General features: G+C 36.8%; 1 protein-coding gene across 1 annotated transcript in view; it reads right to left on the bottom strand.

Annotated features, from left to right (window-relative positions):
• The window catches only part of ARFGEF1 (ARF guanine nucleotide exchange factor 1), a 98,367-nt gene that overhangs the window by 30,158 nt on the left and 43,214 nt on the right, over nucleotides 1–24,995 (bottom strand). The window contains exons 5-19 of the mRNA XM_072852378.1: nucleotides 20,216–20,395; nucleotides 17,896–18,169; nucleotides 17,230–17,343; nucleotides 16,397–16,569; nucleotides 15,149–15,282; nucleotides 11,410–11,644; nucleotides 6,870–6,969; nucleotides 6,610–6,749; nucleotides 6,397–6,505; nucleotides 5,171–5,372; nucleotides 4,005–4,116; nucleotides 2,562–2,767; nucleotides 2,376–2,460; nucleotides 1,406–1,577; nucleotides 59–210 (exon numbers count right to left, since the gene is read on the bottom strand). Coding sequence (XP_072708479.1) covers nucleotides 59–210; nucleotides 1,406–1,577; nucleotides 2,376–2,460; nucleotides 2,562–2,767; nucleotides 4,005–4,116; nucleotides 5,171–5,372; nucleotides 6,397–6,505; nucleotides 6,610–6,749; nucleotides 6,870–6,969; nucleotides 11,410–11,644; nucleotides 15,149–15,282; nucleotides 16,397–16,569; nucleotides 17,230–17,343; nucleotides 17,896–18,169; nucleotides 20,216–20,395 — 2,388 coding nt within the window. The remainder of the gene's footprint in view (nucleotides 1–58; nucleotides 211–1,405; nucleotides 1,578–2,375; nucleotides 2,461–2,561; nucleotides 2,768–4,004; nucleotides 4,117–5,170; nucleotides 5,373–6,396; nucleotides 6,506–6,609; nucleotides 6,750–6,869; nucleotides 6,970–11,409; nucleotides 11,645–15,148; nucleotides 15,283–16,396; nucleotides 16,570–17,229; nucleotides 17,344–17,895; nucleotides 18,170–20,215; nucleotides 20,396–24,995) is intronic.

Here is a 24,995-nt window from a genome sequence, read left to right as displayed (position 1 = left end):
TATTTTGTATTAAGAAACTCTGTGATATTCTAGGTAAATATCTACACATGTATCTCACCTTAAACATAGGTCTCACATGCTCCAGGTGTGTTGCACTAGTAAAAGGTGCCTGAACATGGCTCACTGCCTCCATAAGAGCTTTAGCTGTTTTAGCCATTTGTTCCATTTCCAAATTATATAGGAGTCTTCTCTGCTTTTCACTAGCAACACCTGTAAACACATTTTTTCCTCTCATTTGTGCATCTTTAGCAGTGGTATCTTCAGGAATATAATAATTTTACATTTTTCATTAAGTGCCATACTCAGATGCATTTTTTTGTATTACCTTTACTTTCTGAAATTACCACACTAGCAAGATATTTCTTTTACAATATAGATAAAATTTAACTTAAGGCAAACTTACGTATGAAATGTAACCTAATTTTAAAGCTTGACAGAATTTTAAGATTTGCACAACAAACTTTTCTTCTCCATCACTTCAACTGACAGCATAAATATCACATCCACTAAGCTAAATTCAAAGTGAACAGAAGTTTTACAGCAATCCATCAGAACAGAAAATAATAAAAACAAGTGGACATCCTTTTTCTGAGGGAGAACTACCTTAATCACCTTTGCATTTCAGTAATGGAACCTCCATCTCATCAAGAAAGTGAAACCCAAGTAGAATGTAATAATCAGCTTCTTTAAAATTACAATAAAAACATTATGTTAATTGAATGAATATTGAGGGATTCTTTTCTCCAGATGCAAATTTCCTGTAAGTAATCTGTTCATAAGGCTAACCTAGGACTTAAAAGTATACAAATTTGACTATGTTGGGAAAAAGTTAAGTCTCTCTTAATGTCCTCTGTAGAAAAGCTAGAATGAATAATATCTGAATCTTCATATTGTGCAAAACACAAAAAAGTTTTTCTGGTATTTGAGAGAGGAAAATAAAATTAAAAGTGCATAAATTAGGGCCCTACAAACCAAATAATGCAAAATTTTTGATGACGACAGACTGGTTATTGCAGGAAAACACAACGGTTACCTTAGAAATAGAAGGCACAACCACTGTGTTTGTTCTGCACTATGCCTATCAGCACTGTTAACGTCATAAAGCCCTCAAATGCATTTCCCTATGTTGCTGTTCAACAGCAAAACATGTCCTCTCCATGGTCAATGCACTGAATATCAGGAATTCAGATGCAAAGGGAAGTGAAAATAAGCAGTTGCATTTAACACAGATTTGAAGGTAGCATCATGCATTTATGTTAAAAGGAAAAGAATACGAAATTAGAAGTTAGGATTCATTTTGAGTTAAGTGGTGCTTGCTTCATTCATCTCTCATTTTAAAAAGGAGACAGCTTCATGAAATCGAAGAGCCAACACTTTGAAGAAAGCTAACATTGCAACTACTTACTTTGTTTACTGGATTTTGTGGGTATTGTTAATTCTTTTGTTTCTTTCATTGAAATTTTCTTTCCAGCTATTTCATTATAGATAGCAGATAAATACTCTTCAGGGAGATCTTTACTGTCATTGATACCTCTATTCATTTTAATATACTGTTCTTTTGTCATTTTATTCTTAACCTGAAACCCAGAAAGAAGCTATTAATATCAACAAATGAGGCAAGTTCATAGCAGTTACAATGCTGCCTATAAAGCAGCCAAATAGATGAAAAGTTACCATCAAGGACAAACCTTCTGATTCAGAAGACATTTTTAAGTACCCAACATATGCAAGACTATACTGTCAAATCTACAGAATAACACAAGGCCATGTGGACATTATAACACTCAAACATTCAGTAGGATCCGCAGATCAATTAGACATACATTACAAAAAGAAGTGTCTTATTTTGTCATACAGACCAAGCCATCTATTTTAAGCATAATCCTATAATCTCATAAGAGTTCAATACTCTTTCCAGATTTTGCTTAAATAAATGATGATGGCCAATCACCGCAACTTTGAATATTATGCACTGTAGAAGTGAGCTGTATTTATCAAAATAAAGCTGTATTATTTTTTCAAACAGACTGAAATCAGGAGCAGATATGTGTTAAAATCAATGGGTAAGTAATTACACAAATTCTGGCTTTGATTGTAAGTGCGAGCGCCATAAGATGAAAGCAAATCTACGCAATTCATACTGAACACAGAGTAGGGAAATGATACCTTACAGAAAGGTCTAACCAAAACAAATTAAAAATCTCAAGACCCATGAAACACAATACTGTTACTTAAAAGATGCACAGATTTAAGCTAACATATTTCTTACACACATATTGGTGCTGAATTGAACACCAAGCTTTTACAACTACATTGTCAGAAAGCCTGAAAGTTAGATGTCTATGGGTTACACAGATGTTTTTCTAGCAACATACCTGTGGACTGTGAAGATCTGTTGTCAACATGATAATTGAGTAAGCTAAAACATATGCAGTATCTGCACTAGCAAAAAGAGTTTGCCTGAAGGGGGAAAGGAGAAAAAGAACAGCAACTTAAACACATGAGGATTTTTTACTTATTATTCAGCTTCCCGAAGTTCTGAAGACAAAAGTATGGCTTACCCTTGGTTACATTCTAAATATCTAGCAGCAAATTTCTCCATTAGGCGATCAATTTTTTGAGCCTCTCCTGGAAGACGAAATCCCTCTAGAAACATGCGCAGAGCTGAAACAAAATCCTTTCCTGAAAAGTCGTGTTGGTCTACATATGCATACATGACTTCTTTGTTAAATTTATCATTGTCTCCCAGGAACTCCCCAACCTGAGTCTAAAATAAGAATAGAAAAGACAAACTAGTGCATTTACACTGGAAAAAAAATAGTAAATAAGAACAACAGAGTCATACTGCCCATATGCCTCACAAGAAGAGAGGCCTGTATGCAGTCAACTAAGACATATTCCTGCTTATCCTCTACTCTCTAAAGCAAAGTATTTTGGCCATATATTCCATCCCAATGCTCTTACATGCTCATATGTGCCTACTTTCCTCCTTCTCTGGTTTTACTCATGTACCATTTTTTTCTATTAGATTAATTCCACATGTGCACAAGACAAAGTTAATATTACCAATGATTGTTTGTTCTCTGCTGTAATGATTTTTGTAGTTAGAAAACTTACCACAGGAATGAAAAGCTTACTAAACTCAACTTTATGGCTACTAGAGTTCAGACCTCAAATAGATGCAAGTGCTGCTCGAATATAAATAGCTGGTACTCAAACACATCCAAGTTGATCACTGTCAACGCAACAGTACAGTGAAAAATACTGTGCATTCAGATAAAGATGCCTGTATATGTAAACTGAGGTTAAAAAATTTGTTTTGATGGCTGATTCTAAGTTCTAATACTGAAATTTGTGACTTCAGTCACAGCTACAAGCACGGGCACCTGCAAGCCTTTCCTTAGAAAACAATGGGGGTGACTACTAAGCACGATGGTGCAGACAGCCATTTCAGAAAGCTAAGTTTTTCATGACAATACGAACATGAGATATTCCCACCCTCTTCAGCCAGATATTGCAGGACCCTTCCAAGTCTAGCAACAGCTGCTAGCTGTAAAGAAAATCAAAGAACTAATCCAGATTAAATAACTTTCCTTTGGGAGGCAGCAAAAAATGCTTTTCATGTTGTTGCACCACTTTATTTTTTTGCTGTCTCCGAAGGACAGTTACTTCTGGCAGTCCCTTATTGGACTAAAGTACATACAGTTTAGTAAGTTGCTTCTAGCTACACTAGCAACTAAGTGCAAGTTTTGAGTCAGCTCAAGTAGGTCAGTCTTTTCCTTTACACTTCGCTGAACTGCAGGATGCATATAGTACACAGTATAGCTCTAATGCATACTCCAATTCAAATTGCCTGAGCTTACAAATTTTAGAAGTGAGAGAAGGTTTCCTTTTCTTCATTGTACAATCATGTTACACACTTTAAAACACTAGCATGTGATTTGCTATTAGTACAAAAACATCAGCATGAGCAAAAACAACCATCAGGAAAACAGTTTTCTTACTGAATCTAATCTTTCCTCTTGATGCAAGAACTGAGCAATATCTTCAGGGGTAGTGCCAAGCATTCCTTGTTCTTGCAGGTACTGAATCCCCCTCTTTGGTTTCTTATTGAATCTGTACAATCAAGATCAGGATGGAATGAGAGTTAACCCTTTTACCCATGCACAAAGCCTTACCAGCTTAAGTAAAAAGATTCAACAATTTTGGATGAGGTATTGAAAATCTATGTATTAAATATTTTTCCTTTATCAAACTGTGCATCAGACGGGAATGAGCTATTCCCTTCATCATTGGATGACGTTACATCTTTTTTTCCCCTGTAAACAGCCTCCTCTTCCTCTTTGCTACATAACTGCCAGCACGGCATCCAAGCAGCTCCCAGTAAAGAGAGCTAAACACTATCATTTACTCTGGCACTCGTGAAGAAAAAAATATTCCAGAGAAATGCAAAGTCTTGGCTTGGAAAGGAACAATTATGCTCTGTTGCTTTTTGTTTTAATCTGTATGAAACAATCAAGAAATTCATGAGAATGTATGTAATCCTGAAAGAATGGAAACGTACAAGACAAGGAACCAGGTAACTGAAAGAAACTGAAACCCTAAAGGACTGAAGCATGTTTGTTCAAGGTCTGAGAACTATACTACAGAAAACTTTTTATTTTTGCATAAAGTGACCTCACTGAGGAGGTAAGGTGACAAGGTTGAAATCCCACAGAAGATTCATGCCAGACTGCACTGAAATTATACTATCCTCCAGTTCTAATTACGACAAGTTAATTAATCAGAAGGAAGCATCAGCTTAAGCATATAGGCACTTTCATCAGTAACGTGTACACTAAAACGGGTCGTATTCAACTGATCATGAGCTCAATGTTCTTTTTATCCAAATATAAAAATCTTATTTTTAGACAAGCAGGTCTGGAGAAAAAAGAACAAACATTCAGAGTACTCATCTTCTAGCTGTGAGGAACTAGGTTAACAGAAAACACTGTTGACAGGCTCCAAAGGGGACACCATTCAGCACTCTTTCACCAGAGGAAGTGCTGTTACATCCAGAGTTTTTTTCCTAACACAAGATGAGTATCTATGAGGAGAAGGAAGAAAAACCCAGGAATCTTCATAGCTCCAAAAGAATCCACCCTCCCATGGGTGATAAAAGGGCACTCACAAGTCAATTCCTTGTTCTATTATTTCCTTTTGTTGCTTTAGGACCTCAAACTGCTCTGGGTTGTCAGTGCCAGACATCTGTGTGCTGTAACTGCCAATTCCTGATGAAGCAGTAGAATCCAATGAATTTAAGCTTCCATATCTGTTAATTGTCTCAGGGTGTTTGGTTTCATTGCTGTCCTGTTCTGTGGGTTTTTCTTGGCCTATAAATTGGAAAGGGTTACATACATACAAAATACATACAGTGAAAAGAAATTAAAATCACAGATTATTCTCCAAATCCTCTCTGAAGGCTTCTAAAGCTTAGTAGGGTTATCTTCAATGATATATTTATTTTTATATAAATATTGTACTTTTGTTTCGGTTGGGAAAATAACACAAAAAAAAATCACTACAACATATCAAAGAGGATTCTTTCAGTCCATCACATACCTGAAATTTAAGCCTTAAATTACAACTATAATTTGTAGGCACTCGGAAAAAAAATATATGACATTTTAGAAACCCTATTACAGATCTTTCCTTCTATTTTCAAGTCTGAGGTTACTTTTGACCTGAAGTGAATCACACTATTCTAAGTTTTTGAAACAAAGTGTCTACAAGTGTTTATGAGCAGATACGCCAAGGAGCTGGTGCTCTCAGTTCTCAAAGACAGCCATGCTAACTACCTCTAAAAAGATTATTACTTCACCTACCAACTTTAAGCGCTTGATCTGAAAATTCTGGCATAATCTTAGTACTTTTCATCTCAGGTCAGATGGAAAAAAAATTAAAACAAGTCATGATTTAGTTACTTCACTGCTTACAACATTAAAAGTTTGATAGCTATATATTAATAAATAAAAAAATTGCTCTCCATCTAGCTTGCTTCAGTAGTAATTTAATCAATATAAAGTTAGATGAAATTAGGGGAGCTTCAAAGTAAATTTTGTGATCTTTTTGAAATTAGAAATACAGAAAATAACAGGATTCAGTCATTTTCCGTGTAGTAGCTTTCTAGGAATTCATACAATTAAGAAAAGACAACTTAGACAACTTGTTCAAATGACACCAATTCAAATTTAGCAATATTTCTACCAAATAAAAAAAAAGTTTATTCTCTCTCTTTTTTTAATACAAGAGGTTTTACCAATCTGGACGCTAACAGTATCAAAATACTGGAAAAATGCACTAAACTCCTGCAGCACCTCTTTACTAAAGCCAGAAGAAACACATCCCGTGTCTTACCAAGTGTTGTCTGAGAATTGGGATTTACATATTGATCCTTACTCCACTCCACCATGCACTTCAAGATTGATACTAAGCATTCCAATCCTTTTTTTCTCAAACTTAATTCCTAGAAAAGATTTCAAAAGCAATACATTAGTAGAATGGAGAGTTTAGTCTTAACCTGTCATGCTAAGAAACATGAAGCTTCATAAAGTTTGGTGGAATTTTTACCTGAACATTGGACATGCCAAGTTCTTGGCTACCCCTTCCTTGAGCGATCTTTGATAGGTCATTAACCAGCCTTTCAAATATATTTGCTGCATTTAAATCACAATCATAGTTCACGTAGATGTCCACTACGCTCTGGGCATCTATAAACAAAGTGACATTGTCAAACTTGGGACAAAAACTAGATCGTTCAATGAAAGGCAAGTACAGTTTTGTTCTTTAGCATAAAAATGTAAAAACTAGAACCAAATGGTCCTTAATACCTGCACATATCCTTGTCAGTGTTTGTATAACCATCCATTTATGATCAAATGAGCTAGTAGATGTTTCCAAGATATACAGGAAAATTTCTTTGAAGAAAACCTAACAAATATTCCAGGAAGAGGGAGAAAAAAATAAAATCTATTACAAACACAGTCACTAACTTTGATGGCCAATATTCTGACATAATTCTGAAAGCAGCACTTTAGAGGTACAGGAGATAAGGAAAAAAAAAAAAGAGGAAAGGAGGAAATACAACTCATGCTTGATACATTCAAATTAGGAATTCGAATTATCACTTATGTACTTCTCGAGTTTTGTCCGGCTGAGAAATTTAGTTTCTATTCTGATCACTCAAAACCAGAAGAACCAGGAATGATGTGAAGTCCTGAAGGACAATTTAGCCTAACAAGAAGTCTGAGCTGTTGTTAGAGTTTATTTGGGATTTTGAAAGGAGAGGTATTACCTCACCACAAAAGATTTTCTCTGCGAGATGATGATGATATGGCACAAACATAAAAAACAGCCACTCATGCCAATTTAAAGTATCAGACCTTTGTTAGAAGGGAAACATCTTGACACAAAAGAATCACTCTACAGTATTAGATTATTGGAAGAAAGGTACTGGTCAGGCACAGCATAAAAAATGCAGCAGGTCCATTAATAGGAAAGTTACTCTTCTCCAAAAGAGGTATTATTCTTCCCTGAAATCATTTTAGTACAGATGCTTTTGTTTGGAACAGAGACTATTTCATCCCTTCTCAATTAGTTCCTCACCAGATCAATTAGTATTATAGGCAGACTATTTCAGCTGAGCATGCTTAGCACCTAGGGCAGGCTTTTTCTCACTTCTTCCCTAAGCAGCAGCAACTGCTGTAACAGCGTATGAACTCAAAATGTGAACTGCTACATGGCATTACATCACCATTCTGCACTTCTGAGAGCTCACCTCTTCGTAGCCAGTTGTGGCTACCAAATCCACCAACATACGTTTTTTCTAGAATGCTGCCGATAGTCTCAATCCAGCAAACTCCTCTTCAATAGCAGCACACAAATATCCAAATATATAACTACCCTTGTTTGTAATATTAGATATTCCCTTATACCACAGAATTTTTACAGAGGTTTTTATGCTATTAGCCAGGTAGAGATAAGCCTAAGGCTAATTTCACTTTAAGTCACATGTTTGGGGAAAAACAGCAACACTGATTTTTAAGCAACTTTGATGGTAAGCCATTTCCTCAAGCAAAATGTGCTAACAGTATCTCCATTTTATTGGCCTCTTTAGAGAAAAAGAGGCACACAGCACAATCCCAGTTACTAGTCTTAATAAGGAAAGCATCCCTACGAAACATAAGGAGTTCAACACATAACAGATCAAAGACTTTCAAGCACTTAAATACACTCAAGAGTACTAGACTGATTTTAGCCACAACTTTACGTAATCCAAACAGAGGAAGACATAAAATTTTAATAAAGGTCATACTATGAGCAATCCTTAGTTACATATGTGCTATTTTCTGATGTTTTTACTGAAAGACAGTAATGTTATATACCCTCTGGAATCAGGAAAATAATTTTTTTTCCCCTGTAGAAAATTTTTAAAAAGTAGTCACTGATGGAGCAGAGAAAAAACTTTCAAGTATAAAAATTAAACCCAAATCTAAGCTAGAAGATAAATTAGCTGGAAAGTCTGCATACTACAAAGACACTTTAAATCTCCATGCTTCCGAGACAGAGCTGACTTCTTGCTTCTAGTGTCAACTTTGGACAAGCATATCTTGGAATGAACAGCTTCTCAAAACAGTACTGATCATTCACATTTCAGATATTTAAAAATGCTATCTATCACTACGTTACTTATTGCAATTCATGTCACAGAGTTGAGACTTTATTCCTAGCGTATCAGAAAAGTAAACCAGAAAAGATCTAATTATTTAGTTTGGTCAATTGAAAATAAGAGTTTTAAGATAGCTTATTCACAGTTATGAAAGGGTGGTAATGGTAAGTATAGCTAAATGACACCCCAAATCCCCTGGTGTCTAGGACTTGATTTGCTGCAAATATATTCATTGACCCATTTAGAAATACAGTTACAATACAATTACGGTACGACTCAAACTATTTTAACTGTCAGAGGGCAGTGTTAGCTGAATATTTAAGTCAAAGGACCAGGGGAAGGTCACTTTCAACAGAATCTAAAACTATTATTTTAAAATAAGCCAAAAATTTCTTACACGGATGAAAAATGCAGCCTCAATCCCTAAATATATAAATTTTGCATATTATAAATCAGAGCATATGGCTCCCCTTACAGCTCCAAGACACAAACTGAATGTGAAGTTATCTACTTGTCTACCCACATCTTCTGAATAACCTTTAGGATCAGTAGCTGAAAGAAGAGGAATTCTTAGCTCACAACCAGGAAAAAGAGTAAGTTTCTAGAAATTGCTGTTCCCCGTACTTTGTAATAGATAGATACTTTGGCAGCATCAAGCTTTTGGCTTTCATATTTGTGAGGAGGAAATGCAGCCCTGCTATGTGGTGAGGGTCCTAATTTAGCGTATTCTAGAAGCTGCTACAATAGTGTAGGGTATCCTATATGCAATTTTCCTCAGATATGTCTTCATTTTCTGTTTGGAATTTGGGGAAAGGATGGCAGCAATGGGAGCTCATGAAAATTTCTGTCAGGGAAGCCGGATTGCAATGCATTTACCACCTACACACTGACTTGTAAGCTCTGAGAACACATAGCGAGTCCAACACTTTCTGGGAAGCAGGCTGTGTGACTGAAGAGCAGCAGCTCGGCCCAGTCTGTCTGATGTGCTGAACGCTGCACATGCACTACAGTCTTGTTGAGCACACACAGTTTGTCTTGAAAGTCTTCAAAATGCATCATATTTTCAAGGCACATTCAATGAGTCACCAAACCTGTATTTCTATCCAAGCTATGCTCAAGGAAATACTGGAAATCCTACTGTTATTCTTCTCCAAAAAGGCATAAAAATAACCTGGTAAGTGATCAGACACAGTATCCTTCTGACGTGGCACTGGCAAAATGAGGTTCTTCCTCCAAAGCTGCCGCAATGTATCAACTTATACAATGACATCCATAGATGAAGAAATCCCTGAATTCAAGGTCCTTATAACAGCAACATTATCAACACTCCTCAGCATCTTTTCACGTACTTAACCTCCACGCTTAGGGGGCAATCTGTAGGCTTCAGTATTCACATTGCCTCCCAAAACATAAAATTACCAGAATGAACAGTAGCAACACACTATGCACACTACTACTTTATTCACCACGGAATTAAGAACTTTAACACATGGGACACACAAGAGGGTATTCATGTGGTTCAAATGGACAGAATCATTCCAAGAAGCTGCTCGTACCCTACAGCACAAGAATTAGAAGTCAAGAACAAAGCTCTACGTATGTCTTGCTTTCCTCTATGACTTAGAATATATCCACCCAGTGAGAAAATTCGCAATGTCTGTCAGGACTTGAATAACTCTTATTGCTAAGAATATGGACTTATCTCTACTTATGGCCCAAGGAGTTAAATTGTGCATACACCTTTTGAAGCCTGAGGAAATGAGATTTTCTTAATTCAGGACATACATTGATGTAGGCCCTCATATACAACAGGAAGTGTCTACAATAATCAAATAGCTGGGGTTTCCCTAGAGAAAGAAATCTGGTCAAGAGGCCTCAAAGAGAATCCACAATGCATTTCAAGTCATTAATTTTTCTTCTAAAATTCCTTTGCAAAACCACAGATTACATAGTAGTTTCCTAAGTGTACTCATTTTCTTCATTTGTACTATGTAGTGCAGAGCTAAAACTTCCTAATTGCATCATTGAACGCTGGTTGACCGAGCTTATCCACAAACCTACTCATTTCTGAGTTTCAGCATCATTCTGCGATAATACCATGCCACAGCCAACAGAAAACTCTGCTTTTAAATAAAGGAAACTAACTCATATAGTAATAGTAGGGAGTATGGGCGTATAAGTTATGACTGTAAAAATTCACCTCAATCACAAAGTAAATCAAAGCATGTTTTGCACGGTAAAATTTCTTACTTTATGTTAATGTCTATTATTAAGTGATGAAATGGCTTACTTCTTTATTAGGTACTTCTTTTCATGTTCTAGTTAAAATATGGAAATTTTTTTAAACAGCCCTACAAAAGTTTTCCCATCACTTTCCACTTCACCAAACAACTTAACACTACCACAAGTGTCACATTACTTCTGATATTACAGAGCAAATCTTACTTAATCTATAAAGTATTCCAAAGGAAATGCTGCTATTTTATTGGAAGGGGGTTTCAAGGGCATTGTTGCAAGCAAGTCCATTACTGCTGGGTGAAAAAGAGTTTCTACGCATGGGAAGATTTGGCAAGCCTTATGCAAAAGCTGAGGTTCAGAAAGGAAAACAAATTTATCTAAGCAAGACCAAGCTACACACAAATATAAACAGATGTTCACCTAACACACCCCCACCCCTTAAATTAGAAATTAATGTAACGTACCTCGATCTGCATCTTTAGATGAGTCTTAAAGTTTGACAGGAGGGTAAGAAATATGGAGAGTGAAAGTTCAAAAACTTCTGGAACTGATGAGACTCCGTTTTTTGACAGTGCAACACAAAGGTATTGCTTAATAGCATTAATAAACATCTCGTTTGTCCTGAAGACAGGTCCTGCATTTTGCAGAATGGACAGAAGCAACTGCAATGAAAGAATCTTTGATCGCAGTTCATGAGATCTAGAATAAAACAATGCAGCATATCAGCTCGGTGTAAGTCATAAAAAAATAAAACATTCTCTTGAAAAGTCAATACACACCACAATGATTTTTTTTATGTGGAATGTTCATGAAATAAACTCAAATTTGACACAACCTGGTGTAGAAAGAGTCATAAAAAGATGTTGACCTTTTTTGTTGAAGTGGTCACTCCTCAGCCAAGAAGGTGGGTAAGAACAACCTTTTCCTGTTACTGTTTCTCTCCATTACTATTGAGCCACTCTCTCTTCTGCAGCACAGCACCGCAGAACAGCAGCAACAGTAGGCAATGCTGCCCATCTTAGCCAGAGGTTGAAGAGAGCATTCTTCCCTTTTAATGGATTTTTCAAAGATCCCATCTAAAATATTCAGCCCATCTACAGAACCCTGACTACCAAAAAATGGAAATTCCTCCTCCTCCTCTATTTCCACCGTCACGGAAAGAGAGTTGAAGGACCATAAAGACAACAGCTGTACTGCCTGACCTACCTCCTCCCAACACTGAAATCTCTTTTCTCAAATACCGTATTTTATATTGTTTATCAGTCACTGGCCCCATCACACTCCAAAGAGCAGCTAAGATACATAACATGCCTATTTTAAGCATGGCAATAGCAAAGTCAGGCAGCTGCAGTGTTGTCAAGTGCTCCACGGTTAACATCACGCTTCTTACAGACTGAAGTAAGCTAGAATTCATGTCAGAACAGTGCTACCATTTATGCTTTAACAAACCAAAACAAAAACCAAACCAAAACAAAAAAAACACCACCCAGACAAAAAACCCTCCAAACCACACATACACAAAAGTGTAAAGGAAATCTGCAACTATGAAAATATAATGCAATTTAAATAGCATTCTGGGTGAAAGCATTCTCTTCTCAGACTCCTGATGCTCCTTCCCACTTCTGATCATCTCAAAAAAAGACTGTAGCTCTTCTAAAGAGCAGGTATAGATACAAATGGCTTTCCCAACAAGACAGTCCACAGCTTTCATAGAACAACCACCCACTGACAGAGGACAGTTATGAAACATAAGGAACAATGACAGGAAATTTTTCATACAGTACAGCTCAGACATGGTAGGGAGCACTTCAAGTCAACACACGACACACACAGTAGTTGGATATTTGCTGTATAGTGCAAAAATATGAGCTTAATGAAAAAAAAAAGTAATTCCAGTCTAGCTACAAACAAAAATGCAAATTAATAAAAGTACGTAGCAAATAAACTCAATGATTTCTGCACGCTGGCAAACAAAGTGGGATGGGGGGGGAATCTGCAAACATTTCAAACTCATAAAATATAATCCCAAGCTTAGACTTTTTGCCTGAAGATACTTTTGAGAAGCAAAACATAGCCAGTCAAATTGAGTGAGGAACTTGTTCCTCCCATTCCTCCTTATGGGCTGCAGGTCAAAGTAAATGCCCCAAAACAGCTCTGTAGGGGTTCTTCAAGAAAATGCCTAGCTCTAGGCGCTGCCCAGCTGCATGGAACCTAACATAACAATCTCCTTTGATGCAAAAGGCTTGATTTTTGCATCATGTTGTATCAAGTGTGCAGACAGCACATGACCAGACCATACTTTGCTATGAAACATTAAGAATTTAAATATGAAGAGAATTTAAATAATAAATAAAATAGTAAATATTGCCTACTTCCAGCAAATGTCAGCTCATAACAGAAGTCTTAACTTGCTGGCCTTACCAATTCTGTATGATGTGTAAAGCCCACTTAATTTAAAACAACTTTAAGGACTAAAATCTAGTAAGTAAACCTTCAAGACATTTCTCCCCCATCTTATTTTATTCCATGGAAAAACAAGATAAAGACATTAAGCAGGTTCCCAGGAAGCATAACCTTGATCTCAACTCCCAGCCTTGTGATTTTAAGCTAAAGCTCCATGTCTGGTTACCTGAAATTTAAAAATATTTTCATTAAAGACTTCATAGCTAATTTCACTGGAAATATTATTTTTAAACAGGCAGATAACACTTTTTTAAAATGCTGTAGATATCCTACGCCTCCTCTTCCAATTACAGCATGTTTGTAATAGTTCAAAAAGCCATCAATGCCTCAGAACCATTGATAAATTCTAGGCACTCCTCCAAACACAGGATGTCTTCAAATGCCTTTGCAGTTAATTCTTGTTGCCCTAAACACCATTTCCTCCAATTTGTTCTACATGAAGAGCTTAATCAGTTCTGATACAAACATCAAGGACTCCATGGATTCAGATGAGATGCTCCAAGTGCCTCAATAGCTATTGCTGCTCTTCCAGAGGGAGTTAATCCATTAAAGCCTTTAATAAATGGACAGTCTTAGTCTCAGAGAACTGACAAAAAACACAGGATTTTCATGGCACTTCCTGGAAGACACATTCTCAAAAATAGTGAGGAAAAACCTCATGCCTCAGTCTTCATTCTTGAATGTTCTGACTTTCCATAGTGCATCACTAGATAACAATTTGAAAATGGTTCTAGACTAAGCCTGCAAAACCCTTTCTACTGCATCATACTTTTTTCAGCTTATTAAATCCATGATACACATCAGTGATTAAATTAAACTGTCTTAAAGTTACTTGCTTTAACAGTTAAACCTTGGAACAGTAAAGCTGATTTCATTTTGAAGAATACTGGGCCTTTGACTGTCATCAGAAGTCGTACCACAGTTTTAGTATCTTAGGAACAAAAAAAGCATTCCTCTTGAAAATTATTACCCTTGTTCCTAATGTGCAAAAAAAGATGCATATAAATTCTATCCAAGATCAGAAATGCAAAGCTCTTTGCCACAACTAACTAAAACTGGCACCCATCTATAGAGGAGAATATTTTTTTTTGGTTTACAATGAACAAGTGTCTAAGCCATGGTGTCTTCAGTCAGAGGACAACATTTCCAAAACAGCCAAATAAAGACTTTGTTTTCAAAACATTCATGTTTTGATTAAGGAGGCTGTCAAAAGTGTCCAACCTGAGTGAAAGAATGAAACACTATATCACGAATTTATCATAACCAGTATCAGCTCAAAGTGAGGAGCTTATATTAAGATGAAGTAGAGTTGGGTATGTGTATTGGACACCCAATACGCAAGAGATGTAAGAAACTGTGGGGCATAAACAGCAACGGTTATGAACCTAAGTATTACTTAAAAGCAGAGCAACATTAGCTGAGACCAAAAATACCTGAAGACCTTCTTTACAAACCCTTCTGAAAAGCATTATAAAGAGCAACTAGGAAGAACATGATGTACTTGCAGGAAGCACAGGCATTGTTAAGAAACTTCTAAACAGGTAGATGGGTAGCAGCAGTTGCTTTCATCTAACATACAAAGGATGCATTAAAACAAAAAAATACCTTTTCAAAGTTTCTAGGTTCTTTTTACCATACCATTATGTTCTCAACAACTGAGGACTCTCAAAAATATTTAAATAATTTATTTTTATTTTCAAGTAGAAAAGATTCATTATAAGAACTCTTAATTCTACTTACTTTGGATCTGGTGGTCCATCTGACAGGGGCTTCATGGAGAGTTTACACAGTGACCTGAATACAAGGAAGGCATCCTTTTGTAAAATGTGGGAAAACTTAGCACCAGGGGTAGGTCCTGAAGAATTTCCAGATTCCTAAAGAAGTTAACATATTTCAGTATTCCATTTTGCATTAGCAGGGTGTGTAGGGAAATCCCCACCTCCTAGCAACAAGAAGTTAACATATTATACAAATATAACCAATTCACTATAGCTTTATGGTCTCAAGACTAAACTAAAACAAAACAAAATATTATGCAGTCCAGTTAAAATAGACAAACTCACTAATAAAAATTGCCATCTCAGTAAAAAGTGAGAATTAGTTAAAGACTGTCATGAAATTAGGTAGGTCAAGTTTAAGTAAGGTAACTTGCAGTGAATTGCCTTCAGACATTTTCAGTGGATAACTAGTTTAAAAAAACCCAAACCTTCACATTTTAATAGAACGCAAGTAGTTACATATCTGTGTCAAGATACATTTGGTAAAATTTCTATGGTACAATAATCACCCCTATCACTAAGTTCTTGCAATTCTGTATTGTTATTCCTTATACAAGCAACATGTTTCATGTTCATCTTCTATTTGTATAGCATATGTGACTGTAGCTTTTTAAGCTTAAAATCTGTTATTCCCAAACTCAGTACACTTTGACAGCAGATACCCTCTGCCAGTGGATCGTGCATACATACTGATACCTAACACAGAGGGAGTATATTTTCACCTCTTTTTTGTTAATGAAAATCAAATCCTCTCAGACATGAAGCTTTTTTTGTGAAATCATTGCAGTAAGTTCCTACTATAGGCTTGAAATTTCTATTTATCATTTGAATAGAACACACTGAAATTATACAAGTATGTCTCTAATTAGCTATATTCTTCACTATGTATATCAAATGCTAGTTTTATAGTTTGTCAGGAGCACTTCAAAAAAACAGGGAACTGAGTTCTCTAATCTTGGAACAGCATACTCTATGGGGCAGCTAAAAATATGCTAGGACAAAAAAGGCATCACATGCAAAATTTACTTACGAAAATTTAATTTAAATAGTGCATTAAAATAGAATAATGCTTAGAACATTACTTAATACTTGAAATTCATCTGAGTAACTTATTTTATGGAATTATATTAAACACTCTCTGTACAAGTGTTGGACAACACTTAAAACATACTACTTTTCTCAATATTTCCTAATTTGTAACTGCCTGTACCTGAGTATCGTTGGAAGAGACAGATAATCTGTCATCAGGTAAAGATGGTGTATAAGCAACAGAAATTGGAGTCCCTGGAATTCCATTTGCCTGAATGTTTTCACTGTCACTGCCATCCTCTAATGTTACAATTGTGCCATCACCACCTGCACTTTCAGCAGTCCCTTCCACATCTATCAGAAAAGATGTAAAAATTATAAACAAATGTTACATAAGAATGCAAATTAAAAAGAGCTTTTAAACCTAACGTTTAAATACTAAAACAATAATAAGCAAAATATCATAAGGAGGAGCTTAAGGCAGAATTTACATGGCATTATAAAACTAAAAAAAAATTCCAAATAGTCTTAATTCCCACTAATGAAAATTACAACTAAAAAATTACTTATAACTTTACATTGCCAGGTTCACCATTCTACTAAGTTTCCAAGACGGACTGTGGGGGGTGGGGAGGCAGGCGAGGAGCCACTGATTTGATGTACACTTTCCAACAAACTGAAAAATGTAGTGCTACACTGCTACTACAGAGACAGGCCCATTTGTGAAAAGTTTATGTGGAAACAAAACAGAAAAAAAAAGGAAAAAGAATTTGTATTTTAAAAAGAACATTAGTCTCCAATGTAGAGAGTGTAAATTAATGTATAAAATCTTGTCCATTTTACTGTTAAATAATGCACAGCTAAGATCAGACAACTGAAACAATTTTCTTCAGCATGTAAGTGTTATTTAAATAATGACATATTTTAGTTAAATATTCAGAAGTGTTAAAATAATTCTTAATGTGAAGATTCAGACTACAGTTGTTATTGACTAGACAGATATTAATATAATACCTCCAACTACTATGTTCACCATTTCCTGTACAATACTTTCTACAATTTCTTGCGCCTTCTCTTCACACTCATTGCTTTCACCATCATATGTTCCTCCATCAGCTTTAGAAAGATCTTTAAAAAGAAAAACAAACCCAAACAAATATTAATGAGAAACTCAGAAACTAAGGATATATTTTACTTGCATTTAATTTTTAAAAATTCAATTACAAATCTATCAGTAGGAGAGTATACGTTAAGAAAAGCCATGTTTGGATGCTTTGAAAATAGTATTTGCAGAACATAAGCATTCCAGTGTTTAACCTGTAAATGGTAATTAATCCATAGGTCTATGCCAACAGAAGATATCAATTTTGTACTTTCATGTACATTAAACACTGAAAACTTACTGGGTTTGAGATGTTACTCCCAAAAAACTTTCACAATATTACATAGGTGCAGAGAGGAATCTTTCCTACAGTGACTACAACAGAGCATAGGACTAAAGGATACTCATGATAAAGTTTAACAGTGCAAACAAGGACAACAGGCATTTTGCATTAGTCAACTATTTGAAAACATATGCCTGACTCCAAATCTGGGAGAGGGAAAAAAAGACAATCCTCAAGCCTTTCTTATTACAGACCTTTTCCCTCCCTCCATGAAACAGAAATACACACTGATTACTTTCTGCTGCTGTGGCTTGGTCGGCTTCTGTCTGTTCATTTTCAGCACTAGAAATATCAGAGCCATTTTCTGCCTCTGTATCTTCTTGAAGGTTCTTGTCCACATCATTTGTGCTGTGGTCAAGCTCTCTCTCATGTTCTTTGGACAGCGGATCAGTCTGTGTTGGAATATGTCTCAACTGAGGTGACTCAGGCTCATGATGGCTTACTGGAGACTGCTGTAGATGGTGTTGCTGTCTGTGTCTTTCCTTTTCCATCTGTTTAGCTTCCTGAAGCTACAAAAACATTGCAATGACACAAGAATTTCACCATCAAAACAAAACAATGAGCTGTATACGTATTTTATACGTTATTTTATAAACATTAAATCTCCACTGTCTCTGCTTACACAGTGCCTTCATAAAGCTGTAACAGTTTAGGAAAATGCATCCTTTGTATTACTACAAATAATTTTAGTATCACGAGATAAAGCTTTGCAAGAGGGCTGCTTCCCAACTATGCACATTACACTTAACCATACCTTCACTGTGGAAGAGGGATGACTAAACTACACATAGTCTAGGACCTCGAGTTGTCTGCCTGCCCTATAAGGAAGTTCAGCCAGTAGATGTGACAATATACAAGGACTGTATGGAGAAACAACAAGGCAGATTTATTTCTTTTTTGAAAGTTCCCACAAAGAGAAATACATGGGAGAATGGACAAGTCTTCTGTTATCCTACAAACATGTGGTATTAAGGAAAAGACTAACAAAAACAAACAAAAAAACAAAAAAGAGGAAACTGAGTAAACATCCAGGGAAAAAAAAAAAAAACTGGGAGTTAAAACTGAGAAGAGCAGCACTTCCAAAACACTACAGAAAACAGATCCTCAGGAAGAAATCATCATACTTAAAACTGTAAGACGAAGACTATTTTAGTTTCATAGTTCCTTGATTTGGAGTCCCCAGAAAGGGAAGAATTTCTTGTCTAATGGATTAAGACAACAGTCATTGAACTAAAGCAGGGCGTCCTTTGAGGCGATACTCTAAGGACTGGCTTTCTATCCCTGCAGAGCCTAGTGTTTAACAAAAGTTTTGTAACTTTTTATACTGTTATTTTGGCTACTATGATCTCAGCCCTTTACTCCTCCACTTAAAGCTTTCTATGGTGAATCTTTTGGGGTGCTACAGATCCCCGATTAGATACTACCTTTCAAATTACAGTTCAAATAATTCCTTCTAGCATTTGTTAGCTATCTCATTAAAATAACTGCCCTGAGAGTGCAAAACAAGCAGAACTGCTTATCAACTTGCATAAAGACTAGACTTATAGTCTGGCAAAAATGAAGACTTCCATTGTAGAATAATGATAATAATCCTCTTCTATATTAAGTTGCTTAAAAGGACAGTAACTGCACAGATTTCTCAAAGCACTCGGGTACTGCATGACTTTTGCCATGACTTATCATAAATATGATGTCTCAAATCTTCAACTGTGATGGTACCACATACCAATACGCAGTTGCTTCTGAGAGGAAAGTAAGAAAGAATATTCTTAGAGAAATATTCTCTCAGAATATCTACATACTCTTAGAGAAAACTTAGAGTTTGTAATAATACAGCTGAATTACTTCTAGAAGTAGCTAGGAATTCAACCAGTTCTCAAATCTGGGCATCTGCTTTGTTTGTTTGGGTTTTGGGTGGTTTTTTTTTTTAATAGGAATAGGACAATTACTTTGCCTTATTGATCTTTATTATCAGCAGCAGAAGGCACAGTGCATACGCTGGGGTCCCTGCTGACAACTCACAACAGCAATTTCAGTGACATATAAGTATCTGTTAGTGACTACTACACATTAAAATGTTAAAAAATGTAAATGATTACATGACTAAAAGTTTTTCTGTGGGGTGTTTTTTTGTTTGTTTGAGGTTTTTTGTTTTGTCTTAATCATGGATTACTTCTTTGGTGTTTACCATCAAAACAACATTGGAGCATTTCACTAACACTAATGTACTCCATATGCACTCTTACGCAGGTAGTGTGGCATCTCTTGACAGCCTGACAACAGAAACTGAAGTTGAATATATCCAATTAAATATAGAGGACCACTACGGTAAGTTTAAAACCTATACACCACCCCCACCCCTCAAAAACACATCACACCTATTTCAGAGTGCAAAACACAAAAAGAACAGTGTAAGATACAAGATTTTTTTTTTTTTCCCCAAAAGTACGTAAGTTAGGAAAGCCAAAAAGCTTTAATAATAATGACAAACCAAATCTCTCAAGCTGATTTGCTTTTAAGAGCTAGCTTCTATACAAAGATAATGAGATACTCACTGCTTGATTTTCCATACGTGCAAAAATGACATTCAGCATTTGTGTTAGAGTGGCCTTGGCTGTGGTTTGATTTATGAGATTTTTGCTTGCTAGATAGATATTGTAACATGTTCTTACAGCCTGTAGCACTGTTCCTTCGTGGATTTCTATATGTTGAGATGTTACCGCAGTCAGCAAAGCCTAAATAAACAAACACACATATATACATTTTTTCCAGTCAAAACTTTTCTTGTCAATCAAATAGTTTGCAAATGAATAAATATCAAAATTGGATTATTCTTAAAATATAACTAAGTACATATCTTGAACTGCAGTTTAATTAAGTTTTCCCATGTACTCTTGTAGCCATATCGGAACACCATACATATCAGTTATATTAAATTGAGAGTGTTTTTAATCAACATATCTAGGAAATACACGTTTCATAGCATATAACAGCAAGAAGTAACCAATGGAGTTATCAGACAGGTAGTTAACAAAAGTCATCCTAGAATTTTCTAGAGACAAAACATGAACAGACTACCTGTGAAAATCTGGGAAGCAATCAAAAGGGTCCAAAAGTTGTTTCACAAATAAATGTAAATGTGAAGAACAAAGACTGATTATGAGATTAGGCAGCTATAAGTGGGACAACTACCCTTTGTACCTTTGGGTAGATGCTAGAATATTGTGTTGCCCTCTCTGTAGAAATTCACTTCTTTCTTTCCATTTGAGCTATTATCTGCTTCTCTTTTTTTACAAAAAAAATGCAAATAAGCCTCTAAAAGATCAGGTAACACACAAATAAGGAACACATTATCTTTATGTGAGGTAGAAGCAGGCTTAATTAAAGAGCAGAAATACAGGTAGATGAAAGCTGAGGACAGGGTGTGCAGACATTGTTAGAGGTGCATGTTGGAGAGTGGAAGGGAAGGGGAAGAGCTTGGTCCACAGTAGAACAAACATGTTTATACTGATCATTGTACTCCAGTAGAAGAAACCAGGGCATTTAATGCATTAAAAACTCTGACAGAGTTGATGATTTAATGGGACGTGTACGGTAAGAAAGAAAAGAACTGGAAGCACTGGAAAGCTCATACTTTTGTAAGTTTATCACAGTTAAAAACAGAAGTTATTTTAAGTGTTGTGTAATTTACTCATCAAACCATGCCTCATTTCTCTTACTGACACTGTCAGCACCTCTGTCCACACATGGCACCAACAGGTGGACAAAAAAGTATCCATTGCTCACTCAAACTCTTTAAAAATCACTGTACAGCTTAACAGGAAAAAGAAAATAAAAGACCCACCTCACTGAGCTGCTGCTGAAGAGACCTGAATTCTACTCCTAGATAAGCAGTCCGCTTAAGGTCCCTTCTTATTCTACCCGTGGTGCCTCAGTTTTCTCATCAGTGGACACAGGGAGGTACATATATGGATGACTGCACTTACATTTCTTACTGGAGAGTATACATTCTTACCTGCATGACCACTAAACAGCATCTCACACTACAATCTACAAAGTAGTACTGCCTAAATGCCCACTAGAAGTCTTTTTTATCAAAAATCAAAAGAAAAAAAAAATCAAAACGCACCCAACCAACTGAAGAAGTCACAGAGGTAGGCAAACTGTAGTCAATGGCTTTGTTAATGGAACTTAAGTCTCCAAACACTGGTACTACTCTTTTTTTCCTCCCAAAATTCAGTTTACATGTCACACACCTTCTAAAAACCAAGAATTGCTAAGCTGAAATTCATACCACCATCCTTAATTCTTACCCTTTCTGTGCAACGATTCAATATCTCCACAGAACTTACCAATACCCTGCCTCTGCGAATGGAAACAGCATTCAGGGAAGAGGACATACAAAAGCCATAACAAAATCCAGTGCCTTAACTGGATAGAGATCAGTGACAAGTGGTGTCCCTCAAGGGTCTGTACTGGGACCAGTACTGTTTAATATCTTCGTCAATGACATAGACAGTAGGATCGAGTGCACCCTCAGCAAGTTGGTGGACGACACCAAGCTGACTGGTGCAGTTGACACACCTGAGGGATGGGATGCCATTCAGACAGACCTGGACAAACTCAAGAAGTGGGCCGATGTGAACCTCATGAGGTTCAACAAGGCCAAGCACAAGGTCCTGCACCCGGGCTGGGGCAACCCCCAGTATCAATACAGGCTGGGGGATGAAAGGATTGAGAACAGCCTTGTGGAGAAGGACTTGGGGGTCCTTGGTGGATGAAAAGCTGGACTTGAGCCAGTAATATGCACTCACAGCCCAGAAAGCCAACCGTATCCTGAGCTGCATCAAAAGAAGCATGGCCAGCAGGTTGAGGGAGGTGATTCTGCCCCTCTACTCCGCTCTGGTGAGACCTCACCTGGAGTACTGCATCCAGCCCTGGAGTCCTCAGCACAGGAAAGACATGGACCTGTTGGAGCGGGTCCAGAGGAGGGCCATGAAAATGATCAGAGGGATGGAACACCTCTCGTATGAGGAAAGGCTGAGAGAGGTGGCGTTGTTCAGCCTAGAGAAGAGAAGGCTCTGTGGAGACCGTATTGCGGCCTTTCAGTACTTAAAGGGGGCTTATAAGAAAGATGGGGACAGACTGTTTAGTAGGACCTGTTGCGATAGGACAAGGGGTAATGGTTTTAAACTAAAAGAGGGTAGATTTACACTAGATATAAAGAAGAAATTTTTCTACAATGATGGTGGTGAAACACTGGCACAGGTTGCCCAGAGAGGTGGTAGATGCCCCATCCCTGGAAACATTCAAGGTCAGGTTGGATGGGGCTCTGAGCAACCTGATCCAGTTGAAGATGTCCCTACTCATTGCAGGGGGGTTGGACTAGATGACCTTTAAAGGTCCCTTCCAACCCAAACTATTCTATGATTCTATTCTATGATCTCTATATCAGTGAGTCTGCCACAAAAACCCATTTATACATTTAAACCATTCACCACCTGTCCCTTCCCCTCCCCCCTTAATACAAACATCTTCTACACCGGCCTACACATGCAATTCTGTGTGTCATATTTTCACTTATATTTCATTAAGTGTTGTACTGTTCCACCTCTACCTTACTGCTAGGAATTCCTGGGGGGTTTGTGAGACTTGCAGATACTGAATTAAAACATGCCGAACCCCATTAACTAGAGTCGCACATCTCTTCTGATCAGGTAACTTATCTACATCCCCTACACCACAGTACTCTCACACTCCAGAATTTATCCCCAAAGCTACTCATATCAATCACAGCCCTGCTGACTTCTCCAACTCTTTCCTACATGTTTCAGGAGCAAATGTGATCACCCTGAAGGCAGGTAACTCCCAGTGATTAGATTCTGCACTCTCCGATCTGGCTGGAAAGGCTGTACACCTGTATGTATTTCAGTATTTTACTTTTTCAAGTTTTGTGTGTCAAAGTCCTGAAAGGCCAGAAGAGAAAGCTCCCTTAATCTTTCACCAATAATTCTGTAACAGAATTAACCTTGAACAACTTTGTCTATGCTAGTTTAAAAAAAAAAAAAAAATCAGTAACTCTTGAAAACAAGCCAAACAAGTAGAGCCCAGGCATAAACAGCTATTTTTTCCCAAGCGCTACTGTTTGGGCCCAAAGCAGTAAGTATTTAGATTTAGTTAAGATTTCTTTTGCCTAATTCCAAAAGATAACAAAGACACACACACTTACAATACATCAGTTTAAGAACCACCTACAATATCTCACTTGGAAGATAAGGTCTCTTGCTGCCTAGCATTTAGGACACTAACGAAAAGGTGCAGAGGGGGCAGGGGGATCAAGTCTCCATCTCTTTTGTTCTAGCTATGTCATTCATACAGTTATTCCTTTGTGTCACTTTCTGTCTCCTCGTTAAATTTGGGTGATTAAGAATTTGATATTTGAAAGTCCAATTTTAACTTCCATCTCAGTTTAGTAAAGTGTCATGGGTTTTTTTTCCCCCAACTTTTAATAACAGGAGACAATGCCTGCTAGTAGAAAAAGTATTATGTGCTCTTTTGTTTTAATTGGCTTAACAGCCTGAATTTCGTAAGTTTCTTCAGTATGCTTGTTAGGACTACTAGAGCTTGGTTCTTTGCACACCACCTGATAAGGGGGCATGGAGGTGAAGAAATGTTTACACACAGAGACATACCTCCTTAACATATTAATCCAAATTCACTGAATAACTACATCTTCTATGCAGACTGAGAAATCAGTCTTTCTAGCAGGGCATCTGCTTGCAGATATCTAACTATTAAAGAGTTCAACTTGGCTACAGAGGTCCTGACAGTCACTTCTTTGGGTTTCTTTCCTTCTCAGGCACTAGAGACAACAAACCCTAATGACTACTAAACATGTTTGTAAACTGATAAGCATTTTTAACTTTGATCTTTTGCTAATATGTTTCATATTCCTTCTAATTTAGAGCCATCCTCAGGCTATTAGTCACACTTACTTCATGTCTCAATGCCATTTCTCTTCCTTTATTATCACAATCTAGCAGAAATATGAGAACGAACATGAGACAGGAAGTGTTTTACAATTACTTTCTGACAACATCCTTCCCTCTTGGCAGCTTCCATTTAGGGCTCAATTTGACAGCATGCCATAAACAACATCACCTCATTTTGTATCATAAAAGAGTACATCATCACCACAACTGGTGTGACAGCTAACCCCGAGAAACCACAGGTTACGATCACGAGTGGCAGTCCTGCTCCTCTGAAACCCTTGTCAACTCAGATGTTAGAAAACTAATCCTTCCCCTTCTCACTTTATCAGTTTTCATCACACTA

This window comes from Ciconia boyciana, chromosome 2, assembly GCF_034638445.1.
Source record: "Ciconia boyciana chromosome 2, ASM3463844v1, whole genome shotgun sequence".
Lineage (NCBI taxonomy): Eukaryota > Metazoa > Chordata > Aves > Ciconiiformes > Ciconiidae > Ciconia > Ciconia boyciana.
The sequence above is the reverse complement of the archived record's forward strand: the minus strand, read 5'-3'. Positions and strand labels throughout refer to the sequence as shown.